This window comes from Musca domestica, unplaced genomic scaffold (assembly GCF_030504385.1).
Source record: "Musca domestica strain aabys unplaced genomic scaffold, Musca_domestica.polishedcontigs.V.1.1 76, whole genome shotgun sequence".
In the NCBI taxonomy this organism is placed as follows: Eukaryota; Metazoa; Arthropoda; class Insecta; order Diptera; family Muscidae; genus Musca; species Musca domestica.
Window position 1 is genome coordinate 2,675,742 of NW_026712396.1, and position 22,575 is coordinate 2,698,316.

The 22,575-nt window shown below is 35.6% G+C and overlaps 1 protein-coding gene across 1 annotated transcript in view; it reads left to right on the plus strand.

Annotated features, from left to right (window-relative positions):
- The window catches only part of LOC101900249 (PH and SEC7 domain-containing protein), a 97,052-nt gene that overhangs the window by 66,143 nt on the left and 8,334 nt on the right, over positions 1-22,575 (plus strand). Inside the window, exons 5-13 of the mRNA XM_020034902.2 lie at positions 1,988-2,312; positions 2,529-3,048; positions 3,133-3,326; positions 7,252-7,444; positions 7,510-7,685; positions 7,752-7,849; positions 7,914-8,189; positions 10,779-10,916; positions 11,004-11,290. Coding sequence (XP_019890461.2) covers positions 1,988-2,312; positions 2,529-3,048; positions 3,133-3,326; positions 7,252-7,444; positions 7,510-7,685; positions 7,752-7,849; positions 7,914-8,189; positions 10,779-10,916; positions 11,004-11,290 — 2,207 coding nt within the window. The remainder of the gene's footprint in view (positions 1-1,987; positions 2,313-2,528; positions 3,049-3,132; positions 3,327-7,251; positions 7,445-7,509; positions 7,686-7,751; positions 7,850-7,913; positions 8,190-10,778; positions 10,917-11,003; positions 11,291-22,575) is intronic.

Here is a 22,575-nt window from a genome sequence, read left to right on the forward strand (position 1 = left end):
TCAAAGCAGGCAGGCTTATACTTCGATATTACCTCAGAATCGATGAAACCTGGTTAATTTTCGAATTCACTTAGAGTTAAAATCCAGAGCTGATAAATCCTGTTCGATTATCACTTAATTCCACCCACTTCTCACTTTTGATTAGGAAATAGACACTTGGCTTATTATAGCTACATTTGTAGGTCAAGTTTTAACAAGTAAAAAAACGTAAATACAGCCGTGCCGAACTTTGAATACCCTCCACCATTTGGAAAGAATTTGGAAATTTAAAAAAAAAAACTGTTAAAAATTTTGTTAAAACTTAAAAATAACGAACATAGCCAATATATTGGGCTCTATAGAAAGACGTGGACCAGCATGGGCAACTTTTTATTACAATATTCAAATAAGAAACTTGAAAAAATCCGGTGAATAATGTAGCTAAAATCATCAAAATACCGAATATAGGGAGGCACCGTTTATATCGGAGCTATACGAAGACCTGGACCTCCATAGACAATTTTCTGTCACAGGCTGTAGTACCTATAAGGAACTTCATATACGACATCTCACACAATTTCTGTGAATATTGTATCTAAAATCGGCAAAATTCCGAATATTGGGAGATACTGTTATATGAAGGCTATACGAAGACGTGGGCCTGGATACGCAATTTTTTGTCTTAGGCTGTAGTACCCGTTACGAACTCTAAATATGAAATTTGAAATAACTTCGGAGAATAATTTCGCTAAAATCCCCAAAATACCGAATATTGAGAGGTACCGTTGCATGTGGGCTATACGAAGACCTGGACCTGGATAGACAATTTTCTGCCACAGGCTGTAGTACCTAATAGGAACTTCAAATACGACATCTCAAACAATTTCGGTGAATATTGTATCTAAAATTGGCAAAATTCCGAATATTGGGAGATACCGTTAAATGGAGGCTATACGAAGACGAGGGCCTGCATACGCAATTTTTTGTCTTAGGCTGTAGTACCCGTTACGAACTCTAAATATGAAATTTGAAACAACTTCGGTGAATAATGTCGCTAAAATCATTAAAATACCGAATATCGGGAGGTACCGTTATATGGGGGCTATACGAAGACGTGGACCTGTACGGACAATTTTCTGTCGTAGGCTGTAATATCCATTACGAACTTCAAATACCAAATTTGAAACATTTGCGATGAATAGAGTCGCTTAAATCACAAAAATACCGAAAATAGAGAGGTACCAATATATGGAGGCTATACGAAGACGTGGACCTGTACGGACAATTTTCTGTCATAGGCTGTAGTATCCATTACGAACTTCAAATACCAGATTTGAAACATCTCCGGTGAATAATGTCGCTTAAATCACCAAAATACCGAATATCGGGAGACATAGTTATATGAGGGCTATACGAAGACGTGGACCTGCACAGACAATTTTCTGTCATATTCTGTAGTATCCATTACGAACTTCAAATACCAAATTTGAAACAATTCCGGTGAATTATGTTGCTAAAATCATCAAAATACCGAATATCGGGAGGTACCGTTATATGGGGGATATACCAAAACGTGGGCCTACATGGTCCATTTTCAATACCAAAAGTCCTGCATACATAATATACATTTGCGTAAAATTTTATCAACATACTAGATTTCGTTCCGAAGCTAGAGTGATTTCCACAGACGGGCGGACATAGAATTTTAATGCTAATCAAGAATATATATAATTTGTGGGGTCTAAAATGTATATTTCGAGGTGTTACAAACGGAATAACAAACTTAATATACCCTCCATACCATGGTGGAGGGTATAAAAAATCGACGAACTTTTTATCCCTCTTTTTTGGTGCTTTCCGAAACTTTAGATATTAGTTTTCAATTTTTTTTATTTTTTTTTTTTTTTTTTGAATAGCTAGTCTGTACCCCATTAAATCCTATTTTAAAAACTTAAAATTCTAACAACATGTTTCCTTTTCTTCTTTCTATTCCCCCATTTTTTTCTAGAATTCGGATCGTGATCGTATCGTATGGACGTATAATGCTCCCCTACAGCCACATCAAATAGCAGCTTTGCAGCAGCAACAACAACAACAGCAACAGTATTCTTCTACAAATTACAATAGCAACAATCACTCTCATTCCCATCACTCACATTCACACTCCAGTTCGATGAGTTCATCGCCACAGCATTCGGTGGGCAGTCCAGCCTCACCCACATCGGTGTCCAGTTCGGTGATGTCGTCGTCGGGCGGTTCGAAGGGTGCCTTTGGTCTAAGCGGTAATAACAATGGTCATATGCAACATCAACAACATGTTGTTGTAACTAACGGTAGTAGTATGAATTCAACAACTAATACAACAACAATGGGTCTACTGTACTGCCCCAATGGGGGCGGCGGTGGTGGCGGTAGTAGTAACAATACTAACAATACTTTAGGTGGTGGTGGTGGCGGCGGAGACCTCAGTGTCTCCGAGGCCATATCCAACATTTCTAGCCCTGACTATCAGGATGATGATAATTTACTCAGTTCTCGCGATCTTTTAGGCGGTATGATACTTAGTGATCCCAGTGATTCAGATTCCACAATTTTGGTTTCCGATGCTGCTGTGCAGCGTCAACAACAACACCAGCAACATCAGCAACAACAACACCGACAACAGCAAAAATCCTCAGAACACAAGGTTGTCATTAAGGTGCGTGGCGCCGACAATGGCAATAATGTCAATAACAACAACAATGGCTCGCCCTCGAGTAGATCTCAGCATGCTGGCGCCGCCACATCATCGGATCACGAAGATGAACTTGCCACTCTAACCGAAGAACCTCAGCACCAGGGCTCCTCCTCCTCCTCGGCTGGCATTAATAATAACTGTGGTGGCGGGGGCGGTGATGGTCGTGACTCGTCACCACCCGTCTCTGACGATGGCAGTGATGTTGAATCATTACACTCCTATCATTACTCACCCAAGGCTGTTGATATGCCATCGGCCATACGTTTGGCAAAAAGACTGTACACTCTGGATGGTTTCAAGAAGAGTGATGTATCCCGTCATTTAAGTAAAAAGTAAGTGTGTGCGTCTGTGTGTGTTGAAATTTTGTATTTTTGAAAATAAAATAACCGCTTTTATTAATCTCTTTTTCATCCTAGCAATGACTTTAACCGGGCTGTGGCCGATGAGTATCTGAAATATTTTAATTTTGAAAAAAAGACTTTGGATCAATCGTTGCGCGAATTTCTACAACAGTTTGCCTTGTCGGGTGAAACCCAGGAACGTGAACGGGTATTGGTTCACTTTTCCAAACGTTATTTGGATTGCAATCCGGGAACGTTCAATTCACAAGGTAAGTTGGGGTGGATTTGGTAGGGGAAGAGATTTGTAGAAGTAAAAAAGAAAAATAGAGTGGAAAAGAAAAGAAGGTCATATCAAGAAACAAACAATTGTTTCAGAACTGAAACCGCTTTTATTACTTACGCAATTATTACTTTTCCCCACCCACTTCTCAATTCTGAATTTGGAAATAGAAAATTCACTGATAAAAGAGTTAAGTTTTAAATTTTGCTAAGAGAGAGTAGGTATAGAGTTCTAAACGCCGAAGTTGCTGGCCGAAATTATTTAAGTTCATACTATTTCTAAATCATTCCAAAATCTCACGTTACACTTGGGTTTAGTGAAATGGTGTCAATGGAAAAAATGTTCTGGACAAAATTTCAATAGGGGTCGCCGAGCAAAAGAAGTCTCTATATATGTTACATATATCTGGAAAATTTCACAACAAATTGGATATTAAAATAACATAGTTAAGTTTAATTAATTTTTCTCTGTCGGACCCTGATTTTTTTACATATTTTCAAGTTGTGTCAAAATCCGAAATATTTTAATATATCCGGTTTATGTACTTTATGCAATTTCCGAGTAGGGCATTGGAGAACATAAGTCTACGCAGTTAATATCAATAAAAATAATAACAAGTTTTAATGTAAAAATTTTAGTCCATTTCGTACAATTATCAAATCTTGCCAAAATCGTCCCTAATACTTGGGTTTGGTGAAATGGTGTCAATGGAAGAAACATTCTAGACGACATTTCAGTATGAGTCGCCGAGCAAAAGAAGTCCCAATATATGTTACAGATATCTGTAAAATGTCACAACAAATTGGATATTAAAATAACATAGTTAAGTTTGGTTCATTTTTCTCTTTGTTAATATTGCGGCAATTGACCCTGAGTTTTTCATTTTTAGAGAGTGATGTCAAAGGATAAAATGTTCTACACATAATTTTTACTACAGTTCTCTGAATATCCAACTCTGTAAATTCGATACATTTAAGAAATTTATTTGTTAAAAGAATGTCCACAAAAAAGAAATATCTTTTTTGGTAATTTAGGTTCAAATTGTACCAACATTTTCCCAATGCTTCATAATATTCGGTTAATGTTAATGGAGAAAAGGTTCTACATCAAATTTCAGAAAAGGTCACTGAAGAATATAAATCGGAGCAATTAATATAAATAAACAATAGTAACAAACTTAAATGTATTTCTAAACAAAAAGAAAATGGTTAATTTCGTACTATTTTCAAATCATTCCAAAATCTTGCCTAAAACTTGGGTATGGTGAAATGGTGTCAATGGATGAAATGTTCTAGACAAAATTTCAATATGGGTTGCCGAGCAGAAGAAGTCTCTATATATGTTACTAATATCTGTAAAATGTCACAACAAATTGGATATTAAAATAACATAGTGAAATTTGGTTAATTTTTCTCTCTGTTAATAATGTAATTTTTCATATATTTTCAATTTGTGCCAAAATCTTCTCCATATTTCATTTTTTTGGGTAAAAGTTCTTCATCAAACTTCTGAGTAGACCATTGAATAATATTAATCGCTGCATTGTTGATATTAAATAAATTGTAATAAGTACATTGAGTTTATGTACAAATATTACTTAATTTTGTACTATTTTCAAATCATGCCAATATCTATCCTTATTCTTGGATTTAGTAAAATGGTGTCAATGGAAGAAATATTCTAGACAAATTTTCAATATGGGTCGCCGAACAAGATAAATCTCTAGTTGTATTATAGACATCTGAAAAAGATCAAAACAAATTATATATAAATATCTAGTTAGTTTTTGTCTATTTTTTCTCTTTGTTAATTTGGAGTCAATTGACACTGAGTTTTTCATTTTCGGAAGGTGATACAAATGAGAAAATGTTCTAGAACGAATTCCAATATCGTTCACCCAAAATAGAAATCGGTAGAGAAAATGTTCTAGAACGAATTCCAATATCGTTCACCCAAAATAGAAATCGGTAGATGCAATACTTATCAGAAAAAGTCAAATAGTAGCAGTCGGTTTTGCCGACAGATGTATAAACACAGCAGTTTGCCAATATTGACCACTTCGTATCTGACCTAAGACTGATAAAAATATTACAACGTGCCAGATTTGGACTATATCGACTACTTCCTGTACTTTATATGAGATATTCATATTCATATCAGATTTCTGGTTAAGAGAAATATTTAAATATAGGAAGATGTAAAGAACAGTCGCAAGTTATGACAGATAAAAGTATTGAAAATTGTGACCCTTTGTGGGTGAGGTATAAGAAGGCGTTCGCAGATATATATAATCTTCACAACAGATCTTGTGTTAGCAAAAATGTTTGTATGTGTGAAATTTGAGGAGAGTTGGATGCTTATGAGCGTTTGGTTTTTCAAAATCTTGAAGGTAGCAAAAGAAATGGTCCGATTTCTACTATCTTTAATAGATCTTGTGTTAATGGAAATATTAATATGTACCAAGTCTGGAATGGAATCAGATTTTAATTTCGCGTTTTATGAGCTTCATGTATATTCAAAATTTTGAACATTTGTGGGGGAGGTACCAGAAGGAGTGGATCGATATATCCCATCTTCACACCAGACCTTGGGTTAACAAGAATATTGTGTTGTGTGTAATTTGAAGAGAACCGAATGCTTATTTCGGATTTTATGATCGTTTTGGTCATACAAAATTTTAAGCCTTTGTGGGGGAGGTACCAGCAGGAATGGTCCGATCTCTACCATCTTTATAACACATCTTGTTTTGATGGAAACATTGAGGTGGGCCAAGTCTGAATGGAATCAGATTTTAATTTCGTGTTTTATGAGCTTCATGAATATTCAAAATTGTTGACCCTTTGTGGGGGAGTTACTAGAAGGAGTGAGCCGATATATTTCATCTTCACATCAGACCTTGGGCTAATAAAAATATTGTGATGTGTGTAATTTGCAGACAATCGGACACTTACATCACATTTTATAAGTGTTATAATTATTCAAAATTTTCGCCCTTTGTGGAGGAGGTACTTAATGAAGTGAATCGATATTGTTCATTTTCGCACCTGATCTAGCACTGATGAAAATATTATGATTTGAAAAGTTGGAGCAAAATCGGATTATCCTTTTGCCTTCAGTGCAGTAAATTATTTTTTTGAAAATGTTGACATTTTGTGGGGGAGGTACTAAAAGGAGTGGTCCGATATTGCCCATCTCCAAACTCGATCTAAGTTTGACAACAATATTACGATGGGCCAAGTTTAGACCAAATCTGATACTCCCTTGGAGAGTTATCGTGTGCACCAGCCAAAAAGACAGACAGACGGATGGACGGACTTCGCTAGATCGACTCCAAATGTCCTGAAACGGATTTGGTCCAAAGAGACCTAGGGCCTAAGCCCGTTATTTCGATGAGGCACGTTTTGGCCGTATCAAATGGTATATACCCTCTCTAGCCATATGGTTGAGGGTATTAAAATAGCGGTTACTAGAGTGGCTTTTAAAAATGAAAATATCTTTGAAGTTATTTGATAACATTTTCGAGTTTTTTCATAATATTCCTCAATATTTCATTGGGTTAATATTGGGTTAATGTCAATGGAATGTTGACAAAAATCTCCAAGTTGTTATTTGAAAAGTCACCTCAAAAGAAAACCATAGGCTCATCTTTATAGACCTCCTTAAATTAGTGTTTATGGACTACCTTAAGGTCGTATCTATAAACGTTTTTCAGGTCGCTTTATTTTCGGCCATAAGGTCGTCTTGCTGACGTCCATGAGGTCGTCTTTGTAGACGTCCATAAAGCCGTCTTTATTTATAGACTACCTTAAAGTCGTATTTATAGACGTCTGAATTTCAAGTAGGGTTATAAAATGGACTTTTAGTTTATTTTTCATTATTATTATTATTATTAATTTATTTATTTCCCTTTCCAGATGCCGTTCACACCTTAACCTGTGCTATCATGCTACTAAATACCGATTTACATGGCCAAAATATTGGACGAAAGATGACATGCAGTGAATTCATTGAAAATCTGGCTGAACTCAATGATGGTGACAATTTTCCCAAAGATATACTCAAGTGTTTATATCAGGCCATTAAAACCCAGCCATTGGAGTGGGCATTGTAAGAATACCAGATAATATTAGCCAACGCAAAACAAACTGAAATTCTATTCATTTTTCTTCCAGGGATGATGATGCCAATGACTTGGCCAAACAACAGTCTGACAACAAAAATAGTGTACAATCTACTGCGCATTTAGGACAAAATCCATTTTTGGATTTACCCGAAACCACAAATGCTGTGGAATACAAAAAGGGCTATGTTATGCGGAAGAGCTGTTACGATGCAAATTTCAAGAAAAGTAAGTCAAGGAGGAGATATCAATTGAGGTTTGTTTAATAATCGGTATTTTTTTTTTAATTTCCAGCTCCTTTCGGCAAGAGATCATGGAAAATGTTCTATTGTACCCTCAGAGATTTAGTATTATTTTTGCACAAGGATGAGCATGGTTTTCGCAAGAGTCAAGTATGTTTTCTTCTTTTCTACCTGTTTTCATAGAATTAATTTCAATAATTGGTTTTCATTGCAGATGTCTGATAACCTACACAATGCCATACGCATCCATCACGCGCTGGCAACCAAAGCAACTGATTACACGAAAAAACAACATGTCTTTCGTCTACAAACTGCCGATCAGGCAGAATATCTATTCCAAACGAGTGATTCAAAGGAATTGCAATCCTGGGTGGAGACTATAAATTTTGTATGTGCCGCCTATTCAGCGCCTCCTTTAGAAGGAGGCGTGGGTAGTCAAAAACGTTTCCAAAGACCACTGCTACCTAGTTCGCATACTAAATTGTTACTGGTAGGTAGACGTTGTCATTTTTTTCAGTAATGTAAAGAAATGAAAAATACTGGCGATTATAGAGCTAAACATAGGGTCGTTTAAACTTATCCAAAGATGGTCATATGGGGGACTTTGAAGACACCCAAACGGTCTTTATAGACGGCCATATGGTCGTCTCTACATACGGCCATAAGGTCGTCTTTATAGACAGCCAGAGGGTCCTCTTTAAAGACTGCCATAGGATCGTCTTTATAGACGGCCATAGGTTCGTCTTTATAGACGTCCATAAGATAGTGTTTATAGAAGCCCATAGGGTCGTCTTTATAGACGGCCATAGGGTCGTTCCTTCTAGACGACCATAGGATAGTCCCTTATAGGTCAACGGATCCTCTATATAGACGGCCAAAAAGGTATTTTTATAGGAGTTCAAAAGGCATTTTTATAGGCGTTCAAAAAAAGACATTTTCTCTCAGCCGTCCGTCCGTTCGTCGGTCCGTCTGTCTGGCTGGTGCGCACGATAACTCTCGAAGGGAGTATACGATTTTATCCACACTTGGTGCATCGTAATATTATTGTCATACATAGATCGAGTTCGAAGATGGACAGTATCGATCCACTCCTTCTGGTACCTCCACAACAAAATGTCAAAATTTTCAAAGAAAATAATTTACGGCACAGAAAGGGAAAGGATAATCCGATTTTCTTCAACTTTGCAAATCTTAATATTTTCATCAGTGCTACCGAAGGTGCGAAAATGGACAATATCAGTTCACTTTATCCAATACCTCCCTCACAAAGGGTCATAATTTTGAATAATTATAACTCTTATAAAATGTGATATATTTGTCCGATTCTCTTCAAATTATGCACATCACAATATTTTTATTAACCCAAGGTCTGGTGTGAAGATGGAATATATCGGTCTACTCCTTCTGGTACCTCCCCCACAAAGGGTAAACATTTTGAATAACCAAAACGATCATAAAATCCGATATAAGCATCCGGTTCTCTTCAAATTACACACATCACAATATTTTTATTAGCACAAGCTCTGGTGTGAACATGGAATATATCGATCCACTCCCTCTCGTACCCCCCCACAAAGGGTCAAAATTTTGAATATTCACGATGCTCATAAAATACGAAATTAACATCCGATTTATTTCAGACTTGCTACATCTCAATATTTCCATCGAAACAAGATCTGTTATAAAGATGGTGGAGATCGGACCATTCCTTCTGGTACCTCTCCCACAAAGGGTTAAAATTTTGATTAACCAAAACGATCATAAAATCCGAAATTAGCAGCAGGTTCTCTTCAAATTACACATTTTTATTAACCCAAGGTCTGGTGTGAAGATGGTAGAGATCGGTCCACTCCTTCTGGTACCTCTCCCACAAAGGGTCAGAATTTTGAATATTCATGAAGCTCATAAAACGCGAAAATAATTTCCGATTCCATTCAGACTTGATACATCTCAATATTTCCATCAACTCAAGATTTGTTATAAAGATGGTCGAGATCGGACCATTCCTTCAGGTAACTTCCACACATAGGGTTCACGATTTTGAAAATCAAGACGCTCATAGAAAGAAAAATATGCATCCGATTCTCTTCAAATTTCACACATCCAAATATTTTTATTAACCCAAGCTCTGGTGTGAAGATGGAATATATCGATCCACTCCTTCTCGTACCTCCCCCACAAAGGGTCAAAATTTTGAATATTCTTGAAGCTCATACAACGTGAAAATAACTTCCGATTCCATTCAGACTTGATATATCTAAATATTTCCATCAACACCAGATTTCTTATAAAGACGGTATAGATCGGACCATTCCTTCTGGTACCTCCCCCACACAGGCTTCAAGACTTTGAAAAACAAAACGCTCAAAGAAAGCGAAATAAGCATCCAACTCTCTTCAAATTTCACATATGCAAATATTTTTGCTAACACAAGATCTGCTGTAAAGATAATATATCTGCCAACCCCTTCTGCTACCTCACCCACAAAGGATCACAATTTCCAATACTAATATCTGTCACAACTTGCGAAACAAGCTGGCGTTTCTTTGCTACTTGCTATATCTAAATATTTTTCTTAGCCGGAAATTTGAGAAATTTTTATAAATGTTCGATTTCCTTCAAATATTGTACATACCAATATTTTTATCTGTTTTAGCTAAAGTATGAAAATGGAATACTTCGGCCTGACACATCTGATACCTCACGCATATTTCCATTTTACATACCTCATATAAAGTATAGAAAGTAGTCGCTATAGTCCAAATCTGTCACGTTGTAATATTTATATCAGTCTCAGGTCAGATACGAATTGTTCAATATTGGCCAACTGCTTCGAAACCTCCCTCCCCCATAAAGAGTCAACAGTTTTAAATAATCATAACTCAAGACCGGGGGTATAAATTTGCCGGCAAGACCGGCTGATACTATTTTACTTGTTATAGACTACCTTAAGATCTGTAGACAACCTGAAGGTGGCCTTTGCAGCTAACCAGAAGGAGCTCATATTTTTTAAAATCATTAACATTTTTTAATATTTTTCTAATGTTTTTTCTTTGTTTTTTTTTTTTTTACTTTACAGAAAGAACAATTGGAGTCACATGAACAGCAATTAGCAAAAATTGAAAACACATTGATGGAACATAAAAAGGGTCCCATACCAACAAAAGGCTTAGCTTTACAAAACTACAAGGAAAAAGAAGCATTTTTACAATATGAGGTGAGGAAATTACAAAAAAAAAGGAATTACAAAAATATAAAATATTAAACATTTTCCTCTTCTTTCTCCCATTTTATTGCCCTGCAGTTACGTCGCTACAAGGCGTATGTGTCAATTTTAACAGCTAAGATCTTAGCTGACCAACAACAGCAATTCGAATTGCAACAATCGAATCAATTAAACGAAGAAGATTCGGATAAGTTTTTTAAAATACAAACTGCAACAGCTCCTATACGTTTACAACCAATGACATCAGCATCCTCCACAACCATAACAACAACAGCAGCAGCACCAAATAGTATTAATGCTAATGATGAACAGCAGCAGCAGCAGCAGCAACAAGAACATCAATCATCACAACCATCTGGAAACAGGTACAGTACAAATAATCGTGCTGCCATTTATCGCACAGATCAACAACAAGATCTTGGCTGACGTGTAATGGGAGTTTTCTCAGCTTGTGTGGTCTAAATGTGTTTTTTATTTTTTTTTTAATTTTTAATTGTTGTTGTGTTATCCTTAATTTCTTCTTTGATTCCACGGCTAAATGTTTTCCTTTTATTGTGTTTCTTATTTCATTAAGTTTTCCTTAACTCTTTGTTTTTTCTTTTTTCTGTTGCATTTTTGAACAAAGTCCAAATTTGTTTTATTTCCATTCCATTAAGAAATCAATTAACATGCGCCCAAAACACTAGAGTTAGTTCACAAACAATAAATCATGTTTCTTGGTACCTTGTCGTTCCGACTATACAGGGGTTGTCTTTTTATTATTTCTTTTTTCAGTTTAAAACATAGTTCTAGAAATGCCCCAAAAATTAGTTATGTCAATTCACAGAAGAAAAACTGAGGTTATGGTACTCAAAACAAAGGTTGTTATAGTTTAGAAGAGGAAATAAATTGGGGACATATATTTATGTTTTATTTAGTTAACGTTTTTTTTATTGTTTGCCGTTAGGGGTTTTGTTATAAATTCAGAATCTCCCGAATCTATCCAAATTATTTATATATTTTTCTGGGGATTATGGATCATTTGAGAGAGGCGAAAATGTGTTGGCCTTATAGCGAAAGTATTTAATTTCTTAAAAAATTACAGGAAACCCCGATAAGATTTGGAAAGCACTGGGCGTTTTGAAAGTCTACATCGAACGGTGACAAAAATAGGGCGAGGAAGTTAAGCAAATTTATTCTTTTAATACCCTCCACCATTCTATGGAGGGTATATTAGCTTCGTCATTCCGTTTGTAACTCCTCGAAGTACTCATCAGCTCCTCGAAATATTCATATTGAGGGGAGATCTATCTATGTATAATACTTTTCATGAAATATAGGGCCTTAGAAATTTCAAGAACTGAGTCTAAATCTCCCTATTACTTTTTTTGACCAACTCCATAGAATTTATTAACTTTCGGTTCCGCTCCGAAAAGGTAGGAAAAAAATAATAACTCATAAGCACACAGCAGCCTATAGCTTCCTTCAAAATTAAAGATCTTCAACAAAGGATGGGCTCAATAGTTTATATTTCTCTCACTCACTCGTGGACCATTGTGTTCATCCTCTAACTGCTTTCCCATTAAGAGTGATGGTAATATCTCCATTACTTGTCCCTATTGTTGAAAATATGGGGCTCCTTGGATCAAGGCGGTATCAATATTTGATGCAATTGAGGCTTAACTGGCAGACCTTTTTACAGCTTAATTTATGGAAAGCGATACTGAATCCTTCGCAACTCAAAGCTTAGCAGAACCCTCGGCCTCTTAGGAGGGCCTCTTCGGCCTTGTATGTGGCTACTTAAAGTTTCAGTTTTAAGTTCATAGTAAAGGAATTTAGACGTGCCAATTTCCAGTGTCAAGACCAGCATTCTGCTTCTCATCCTCTCAATCTCCTTTGACTCCATTATACGATACGTTGAAGCCACCATTCCGCATGGAATTTCTGAGACAGGAACGTCGGCCTCCCAAAGGGCAATTAACTGCGGAAATTATGAAGTCTACAGACGATCTTGCTGCGGCTTTGGGACTCTGCGAAGCATTACCGACAAGATCGACTTTCACGATCCCTTTAGCGTTCGTCCCATTATCCTTCTTTGTCGCCAGTTGACGCAATCCTCTTCACGGCCACTGCCTGAAAGGGGACTTGGTTGATATTGTTGTAGTATTAGTACATGCGGATGTTTGTATTCTGCTAACCTAGTCCAGGTTTAAAAAATCTTAATGGAGTGTAACCAGAGATCTTCTGAAGTGGGTTGGGTAGGTTTTGCGGTGCAATTAAAGAGGTGCAGCGTATTGTGCGGGTCTGGATCACACGCCGAGCAGACGTCACGCACATCTTCGCTAATTCGTGCCCAATACGAATTGAGACGAAAGCACCATCCTGAAGGAAATTGCGCCAAAACTACCTTAGCATGTCTAGGCAGCTGACGTTCTTTAGCTGCAATGGATGGGCGGTGGACCTACATTTTGGGGGCTTGATCGCCTTCGTGGCTGTTTCCTTCAGTGTTCGCCAGCTGTAACCTTTTTTGTAGATGATTCCGTCCCGTCCATCTGTTGTCACCTCCTTTTGCCGTTATAACGGGTTTAGATGATCAATCAACTAATGGTCTCGGCTGAGCCGATTTCAAGGATTTAGCAAGTCTTGTTTTCTTTTTTTACTGGTCTGCGGCTCCGTTGATTTAACCGTTTTCCATTGCTTTACAGTGTGGTACCTTCGGTTTTGGCACATCAGAGAACTTCTTGAAAGGTTCCTTTAGGGGTTTACCGGGGACGTCGCATTTTTTTGGGGCCTCGACTGATTTCACTACTGTTCTGTATGTAGATAGCCTGCTTTTCGGAAGTTCCCTTAGTTTTGCACTAGGATATGTCCTCTTGAACTTCGGGTTCGTTCTGATAATCTGCAACTCCATATCAGTGAGTTTGTTATGGATCCCCATCGACATATCGACAACAGCAATTTACTGGTCGCAGATATGCCTTTTTATACCCTACACCACAAGGTGGTCAGGGTATTATGTCTTTATGCATTTGTTTGTAACAAGCAAAAGGAAACGAGATAGACCCATATTTCCTTTTGATCATCGTCATAGCATCACATTCTGAGTCGAATCACATTCTGAGTACAGGTCGCATTTATTGCCCGATCCAGATGAAATTTTGCACAAATCATTTGTTTGACCCATGGGCGAACCTTATTGAAATTGGAGATAATCAGTCAAAATTTAGATATGGCTGCCATATATATTTTTTCGTCCGATTTGCCTTTTATTGTGTGCCAAGCGTGTAATATCAGCCCAAACAGTATGGAATTTTTCACATACGAGCAAACTAGATCTGAAAATAAGTATGCAAAATTTGATCGAAATCGGTTCAGATATAGTTATAGCTCCCATACATATTGCTCGTCCATTTTTTTTTATATTTTTTCTCCACAGCCATAATATGCACTCTGTAACAACTATATTTGGGTAAATATTTCAAATATAGCTCAGAAACATCTTTGCTAAATTTTATCGAGATCGGTTCAGATTTGGATATAGCTACCATATATATCTTCGTCCGATGTGCCTTTTATTGTACACCAAAGGTGTAATATAAGCCCAATTGTGATGGAATTGACGACCCCACCCGACTTTAAGACTTTCTTTACTGGACTTGGCGTTTTTAGAGTCGGGAGAACTCAGCCACACTTCCATTTTATCATGCTGAGCCAACCGTATGTAATATTATTTGATTTTAAAACATTAGGGCACATAACGAGGACATATTGTATCCGCAAACTGAAGTGAAAAAACAAACCGCTCTTGAAAAACCATTTCCCATTTTCATTGAGTGAAAAGCTCTCGGCAATTATTATTTCTACAAAGGCATGTCATTCAAATTAAGTAGCTATTCCTTTGCCAAAAATAAGTAGCTTAGTTGGACAAATAAATAGGTACCTATTTCGAGTGGCATGCCCTTGTTAATCGGTAGTAATCCGATTTGTAATGAGTGTTTTTTTATGTTCCGTAAGACAATAACTTATTTTCATATGTTTGGGGATTTGAATTTTGCCCAGTTGGAGCATCTGAGGTTTCTGTAAGGCTGTTTCGTTTATTACCCATAATACTTGTAAATGTATTGCTCTGCAGATACAAGAGGGCAGTTTTCTCATAAGGGAATATTATATTATAAGGATATCCTTCAAATTAGTTTTTGATGATTTCTATCACCTGCCTTACCGGGGTTTGAATTGAGGCCTTATAATCTTTAAAAGTTAACTGGAATAAAATAAGCTATGGACTTAACTCTGTCATTGGTTTTTTTAATCCCCCCAAGAAATGGTGGACAATTATAGAAGACCCAGTTTCACTGCACTACAGTATGCTATCTTGTATCCCACTAAACATTAATGGATCCAAATAATGTAAAGAATTTAGTAAAACGTTGCCCATTTAGACGTTTTATTTATAACGTCGACTTAAAGACAATGATATAATTTTTAACCAGTGGCCATGAAATAGTCCCTCTTGACGCCAATAAATCATACAAAATTTAAGATTAGTAACTTATCCAACCGGGTTAGAATTATAGTACTTCCTATGTACATTATTGTGGTAATTAATTTTGCTTCTTCTTCTTCTATAATATATATTTTGCAAACAGTTTTTATGTTGTATTATTTTATTTACGATATTTCATTTTAATTCTTTTTTATTTAATTTTTAAAATATTTTTATTACATAATTTCTTTGATCTTAATTTTTACACAAGCTTCCATATATTCCCCCATGCATTCTTTTTAGTTTTCTTCACATTTAATTTCTTAATAAACCTTATTGTAAAAATGAAAAACATTAAAAAATTATGTACAGTAATTCTATGCTATCTCTTCTTCCTGCAATAATAGTAATATTATTATTATTAATAATATGTTAAATATCATCCTTATACATAGAAGTTATGTAAGTTATGTTTAAGTATAATTTTTATATTCATATATTTACATATATACACACATCCGTTGTACATACTTTCCAATAACAATAATAAAAGAGAAAAACAATAGTTTCCAGTAAAATTGTGCATCTAATTTCTATTCTCTAATTTTTGCCATTATGCTTTTCAACTCATCACCGGTTTTCTCATTTCAAATATGAAAAATTGTCTAAATTTGGAACTTCTAATTTTAGTGATAGTTATAACTTTTTATACCCTCCGCCATAGTATGGAGGGTATATTAAGTTTGTAATTCTGTTACAACCTCGAAATATACATTTTTAGACCCCACAAAGTATTTAAATTCTTGATCAGCATAAAATTCTATGTCGATTTAGCGATGTCCGTACGTCTGTGGAAATCACTCTAGCTTCCGAACGAAATGAAGTACGTTGATAAAATTTTACTCAAATGTATATTATGTCTGCAGGAAAATGGGCCATGTAGGTCCACGTTTTTGTATAGGCCCCATATAATGGTACCTCCCTATTTTCGGTATTTTGGTGATTTAAACGACATTATTCACCGCAAATGTTTCAAATTTTGTTATTGAAGTTCGTAATGGATATCCATAATCCACGTCTTCGTATAGCCCCCATACAATGGTACCTCCCGATATTCGGTATTTTGATGGTCTTGGCGACATTATTCAACGGAATCGTTTCAAATTTGGCACTTGAAGTTCGTAATGGATACTACATCCGTAGACAGAAAATTGTCTGTGGAGTTCCACGTCTTCGTATAGCTCCCATACAACGGTACCTCCCGATATTCATAATTTTGATTATCTTAGCGACATTATTCACCGGAATAGTTTCAAATTTTGTTTTTGAAGTTCGTAATGGATACTACAGCCACAGACAGAAAATTGTCTGTGCAGGTCCACGTCTTCGTATAGCCCCCATACAACGGTACCTCCCGTTATTGGGTATTTTGATGATCTTAGTGATATTATTCTCCGGAATTGTTTCAAATTTGGTATTTGAAGTTCGAAATGGATACTATAGACTATGACAGAAAATTGTCTGTGGAGGTCCACGTTTTGGTATAGCCCCCATATAATTTAATATCCAAATGGACTAATACATGAGAGAAATATATCCTCCTCTGAATCGATTTCTACTAAATTTGCCGAGGCATTTGTGTCTTTTCCATTCGGTCTTGTATTATCCATTTTGGGGCACAATTAACATGAAATCGGGTAAAGATACATATGGGAGCTATATCAAAATCTGAACCGATCTTGATAAAATTTGGCAAAGGTATTTCTAAGCTGTATTTGATATATTTCTTCAAATACCTTTGTTAGGGAGGTAATATTACAGCTGTGGAGAATAAATATAACAATCCGGAAGAACAATATATATGGGAGCTATAGCTATATTTGAACCGATTTTCACTAAATTTGACATACTTATTTCCAGGCCATATTTGGTCGTTAGTGCCAATTTCCATCCGATTTAGGCTAATATTACACGTTTGATGCACAATAAAAGGCAAATCGAACGAAGATATATATGGGAGCTATATCCAAATCTGAACCGATTTCGATAAAAATTGGCAAAGGTATATCTGAGCTGTAGTTGATATATTTTCTCAAATAAAATTGTTACAGAATGCCTATTACGGCAGCGGTGAGCAAAAATAACAAATCGGATGAACAAATTTTACATACTTGTTTCTAGACTCAATTTGGTCGTATTTGCCAAATTCCATCCGATTTGGGCTAATATTACACGTTTGGTGCACAATAAAAGGCAAATCGGACGTTTCAATAGGGTTCGTCCTTGGGTCAAACTAATGATTTGTGCAAAATTAAATCGGGCAATAAATGCGACCTGTACTTTGTTTATAAATATACATAGACAGACGTTCGGACGGACATAGATAAATCGACTCAGAATGTGATTCTATGCAGATCATCAAAAGGAACTATGGGTCTTTCTTGCTTCTTTTTGCCTGTTTCAAACAAATGCACAAAGAAATAATACCCTGACCTGACCACCTTTTGGTGTAGGGTATAAAAATCTTGCTGACGCGCATGAATGTTCCACGGAAAGCATTTTTCTCTGATTCTTTTTCATACCTTGTGTTTGGCATTTCTTGCACAACTTGGTGCACCACCACCACCAGCCCAGTCGTCGCTAGTAACCGTAAAAGTAACGTAACGCTAGTAACCTAAATCCTGATAGAATTTGAAATTTCGAACCTATTTCAAACCTAAAAAAATGATAATATTTTGAAATGAGAAAACTTTGTATATAATTTGCATTTTTTCAAACTCTCTCCCCTCCCCCCATTTACACATACACAGCATACATACAACTCTTCTTTTAAACTGTATTTATTTTATTAATTAAAAACAAATACAAAATATTTTCATATTTTTGTTTCAACTAATTTCAGATATGATATATTATACTGATTTGTTGTTTTACTTTTTAAAAATCATAAATTGAAGTAAAATTGCCAAAAACAAAAACCAACTTCGAATTGAAAAACAAACCACATTAACTGTGAAAACTCGTAAAATTTGAGAAAAGAAAAAAAAAACAAACAAAACAACGCAAAGATTGAAATAAAGTATTGATATTAAAACCAAAAAAACTGTACTTAGAAAAATATCACAGCATTAGCTATTATCGAATCATTGAAAACAACAAAGAGAAACCTCTCCTTAAACGAGAAAGATAGAAATTGATTTGAAATTGTATAAAGTAAGACATTTTGAAAATACCAGGTCGTCAACGCTCCATTGTTCTGTTATCATACAGAGCAAGGCTAGTCTAGTCGCGACCGTAAATTGACTAATCCTTGTATTATCCGTGATCGGAAGTAATTATTCCACAAGACTTTATTATGATGATAATGAGATGGGACAATGAAATGCCTTGATGACCCAAACCATTGGCCTACAACGATGGTGGCACATTAATAAACCAGTAATGAGAAAAAGTCAAATGTCGGGAAGGGCTGACTATATGATACCCTACACCACTATGCATATTTAGTAGAGCTCCCACAACAAAAGAATTCATTTGAAGTCGATCTACCACCTATCAAAATTTGGCTTTAGAGTAGTTATGGTTTGGGTTCAGAGGGTACTAATATATGGGAGGCATATCCATTTCTGAATTGATTTTCACTTAATTTGACGGATACCTTCTTATCTTTTATACCAAATAACATTGCTATAGAGTGCATGATGTCATTTCGAGAAGGATTATATTAAAAAATATGTAGCGGAGGCAAGTTCCACAAAATGAAAACATACGTCCTCAAAATTCACTCCATTTGGACTGACATTAGCCAAATAATGGCACAATAAACCTGTAAACGGATTATGGATATATATGGGAGTTATATCCAAATCTTAACCGATCTCGATAAAATTTGGCAATAGTATATCCGAGGTCTATATGATATCTGGTACCAAATATCATTGTTGTCGAATGCATATTACGAATGTACGGGACTTAAAAACCAAATCGGATGAAACTTATATATGGATGCTATAGCTATATCTGAACCGATTCTCACCAAATTTAATGTACTTGCTTCTAGACTGAATTCGGTGGGATATGCCAAAATTCAGATCATTTGGACTGATATTGGCTATTTGGTGCACAATTAACCCGAAATCGGTTGAAGATATATATAGGAGCTATATCCTAATCTAAACCGATCTTGATATAATTTGGCAGAGGAACTTCTGGGCTGTATCTGATGTCCGGTACCAAATATCATTTTTGTGGAGTGCATATTACGCATGTGAGGGACTTAAACACCAAATCGGATGAACATTATATATGGGAGCTATAGCTATATCTGAACCGATTTTCATACAAGATTCTAGGCTCAATCTGGTCGTAAGTGCCAAATTCCATCCCATTTGGGCTACTATTAAACGTTTGGTGCACTATAAAATGGAAATCGGACGAAGATGTATATGGGAGCTTCCGAAAAAAAGTTATTACTTCTTTCCCCAATGAAAATTCTGATAAAGAGTTACACAGAATACGTGCCTTGAGCCATCACAGCAATGGAAGCGAGAAGTTTTGTGTCGATGAACTAGTCTCCATATGGTTGTTATTTTATCGATGATATTCAACGGGTAAAATGGTTCAAGGTGGGTCTTCTGTTTGGAACTTTACCAGAATTTTCTTTGGTATTGGAAGTAATGCTTTTTCTTCTCCAATCTATTTTTTTTTTTTTTGATATGAAATAATCCCCCCTCCAGCAGCATTCCAGTATACAATGGGAGTGAAACCAGTTTTTCCATGGGCCAAATAATCTCTTTTTTTAATGAGAGACTATCTCTGAATGCCAATGGCTTGGGTCATGCAATAGACGCTCATATCTGATTATCATAAAAATGAGGGTGTTGTTGAAATGTCACTTCGAATCAATGCCAAGCCAAGGATTAGTTCTTTTTTTGATCGCGTCTATGGTCTTGACTCCTCTTCCAGCCACTGCATTGACTACAGGAAAACCGGAGAAGGATAAGAAAAATATTGTTCTGTCGTGGCTCCCTCTCCCTCTGGTTTGGGTCATGAAATAGACGTTCATATCTGATTATCATCAAAATAAGGTCCTCGTTGAAATGTTACTACAGATTAAGGCCAAGCCAAGAATTAGTAATTTTTGTCTCGTGTACATGGCCTTGACTCCTCTTCCAGGCAGTGCAAGTTGTCTTGACTACTGAAAAACCGGAGGAGGATAAGAAAAATTGTTTTGTCGTGGCTCCCTCTCTACCAAAAACTATCATTCTGTTACAAAGATAATTTCCAGTGTCTGGCATTAAAACAAATTTGAAAATTTTAATGAAATTAAATCAAAATAAGTGGGTTAAGAGAAAGAGAGAGAGAGAGAGAGAAAGAGAGAAACCAAAATAATGCATTCATCTGCTCCAAACTTTCCTTTGAACATTTTCATGAAATTAAATCAAACTTAGTGGATTAAGAGAGAGAGAGGAAGAGAGTCCGGAAAAATGCATTCAAACTTTCCCAAATATTTGATTTCCTTTAATTAATTTTAACTTAAAATACAATTTCATTATTTAAAAACTCCTCAAGATTTAAAGAGAGGTTTCCCAAGTCACCCTGACTTTCAATCACTAGCAGCAGCACTGTCACTGAAGAAATATAAAAACGAAACGAAAATAACATTTTTAAAACAACAAACCCATAACACATTTATATTAATAATAATAGTTATCAAAACGTTTTTTATAAATAGAATTTTAAGTGGTTGTTTGTTTCCATTTAGCAATCAATATTTAAAAATCCACAATAAAAAGCAAAAAACTGAAAATTGAGATAAAAAAATACCATGATTTTACATAGGCATATATGTAGAGTTTATTATTATGTAACATAATATAAAGAAAAAACAAAACTGAAACCATAACAAAATCAAGTGTTGAAGAGACTTAAAAAACATTAAAAAAATAATTGAATATTACAACAACAAAAAGTAGAATAGATATTAAACAATTTAGAAATGATTCTAAACAAATAGCTGACTTTTTGTAGAGCCATCAACACATCCTTGCCCTCCTCCCTACATTTATTGCTTTCATGCAGACTTTTAAACCCAACCCTCCCGCCACATCCACATAGGACAATGTTGAAAAAACAATTATACAATTAGAAAACTAAAGGTTATTGATATTCACTAACATAATTTATTGGTTTAAAGTTATTTTGTAATTGTAATTTAGAAACACAGAAACAAGATGTATTTTTTTAATTAAATTTTTATTGTTTTAAATCATTTCAATTAAAAGTCCATATAGTTTTGTAAATGTTAGTAAGAAGTGACATGTTTTGATCAGTACTATGATGGTCCTTCTTAAAAAGATCATAAAAAATTAGGCGGATAAAAAAATTCACTAATTTTGGTGAATTTGGCCTCAGAATTCGCTGAAAACTTTCCCTAATTATCAAGCTAAAGGTACCATTTCGGAGGGCAAAGTTCATGACATCGGAAACTGTCATTGAAGGATCGACATCCTTGAAAAACCCCGAAGTCAAAAATTAGGACAATGACAGTTCACTCGATGAACAGCGTTGTTTTTGATCTCTCCAAAGTTATGATAATAAAATTTACTGCAAACTAGGATAGATATACAGGTCAACTATGAATTAATATTCCGGGCCGATGTTTTCCCAGTCGCTATATTGAACATTTTTATTTCCGAAATTAGACTGGCTTAAGTCATCGGTTGGCTTCTTCGCAAAAAAAAAAAAAAAAACAATATGTTTAGGGTAAAAATCGATCTAAGTCAACCTAAAACTCTTTTCTTCTTTTACGAAGAAGCCAACGGATGACTTAAGCCAGTCTAAAGCTGGGAATACATAAAACGTTTATCCGGCTGGCTTAAGTCATCGACTGGCTTCTTCGGAAATGAACAAATGAGCCTAGGACCAAAATCGAACTAAGTAAACCTAAAACTTCATTCTTCATCTTCGAAGAAGCCAGTCGATGACTTAAGCCAACCTAATGTGTGCTTTATGTATTTCCACCTTAATTTCGGAAATAATTTCAAATGCCAGACGATGACTTAAGCCAGTCAGAATAGCGTTTTATGTATTCTCACCTTAAGTTTTTTTTAAGATTTTTGTAAAGCAAAAAATTAAGATTTTTTCAAAGCAATACATTTGTTTTTTTCTCAAGGACCTTGAAGGCCA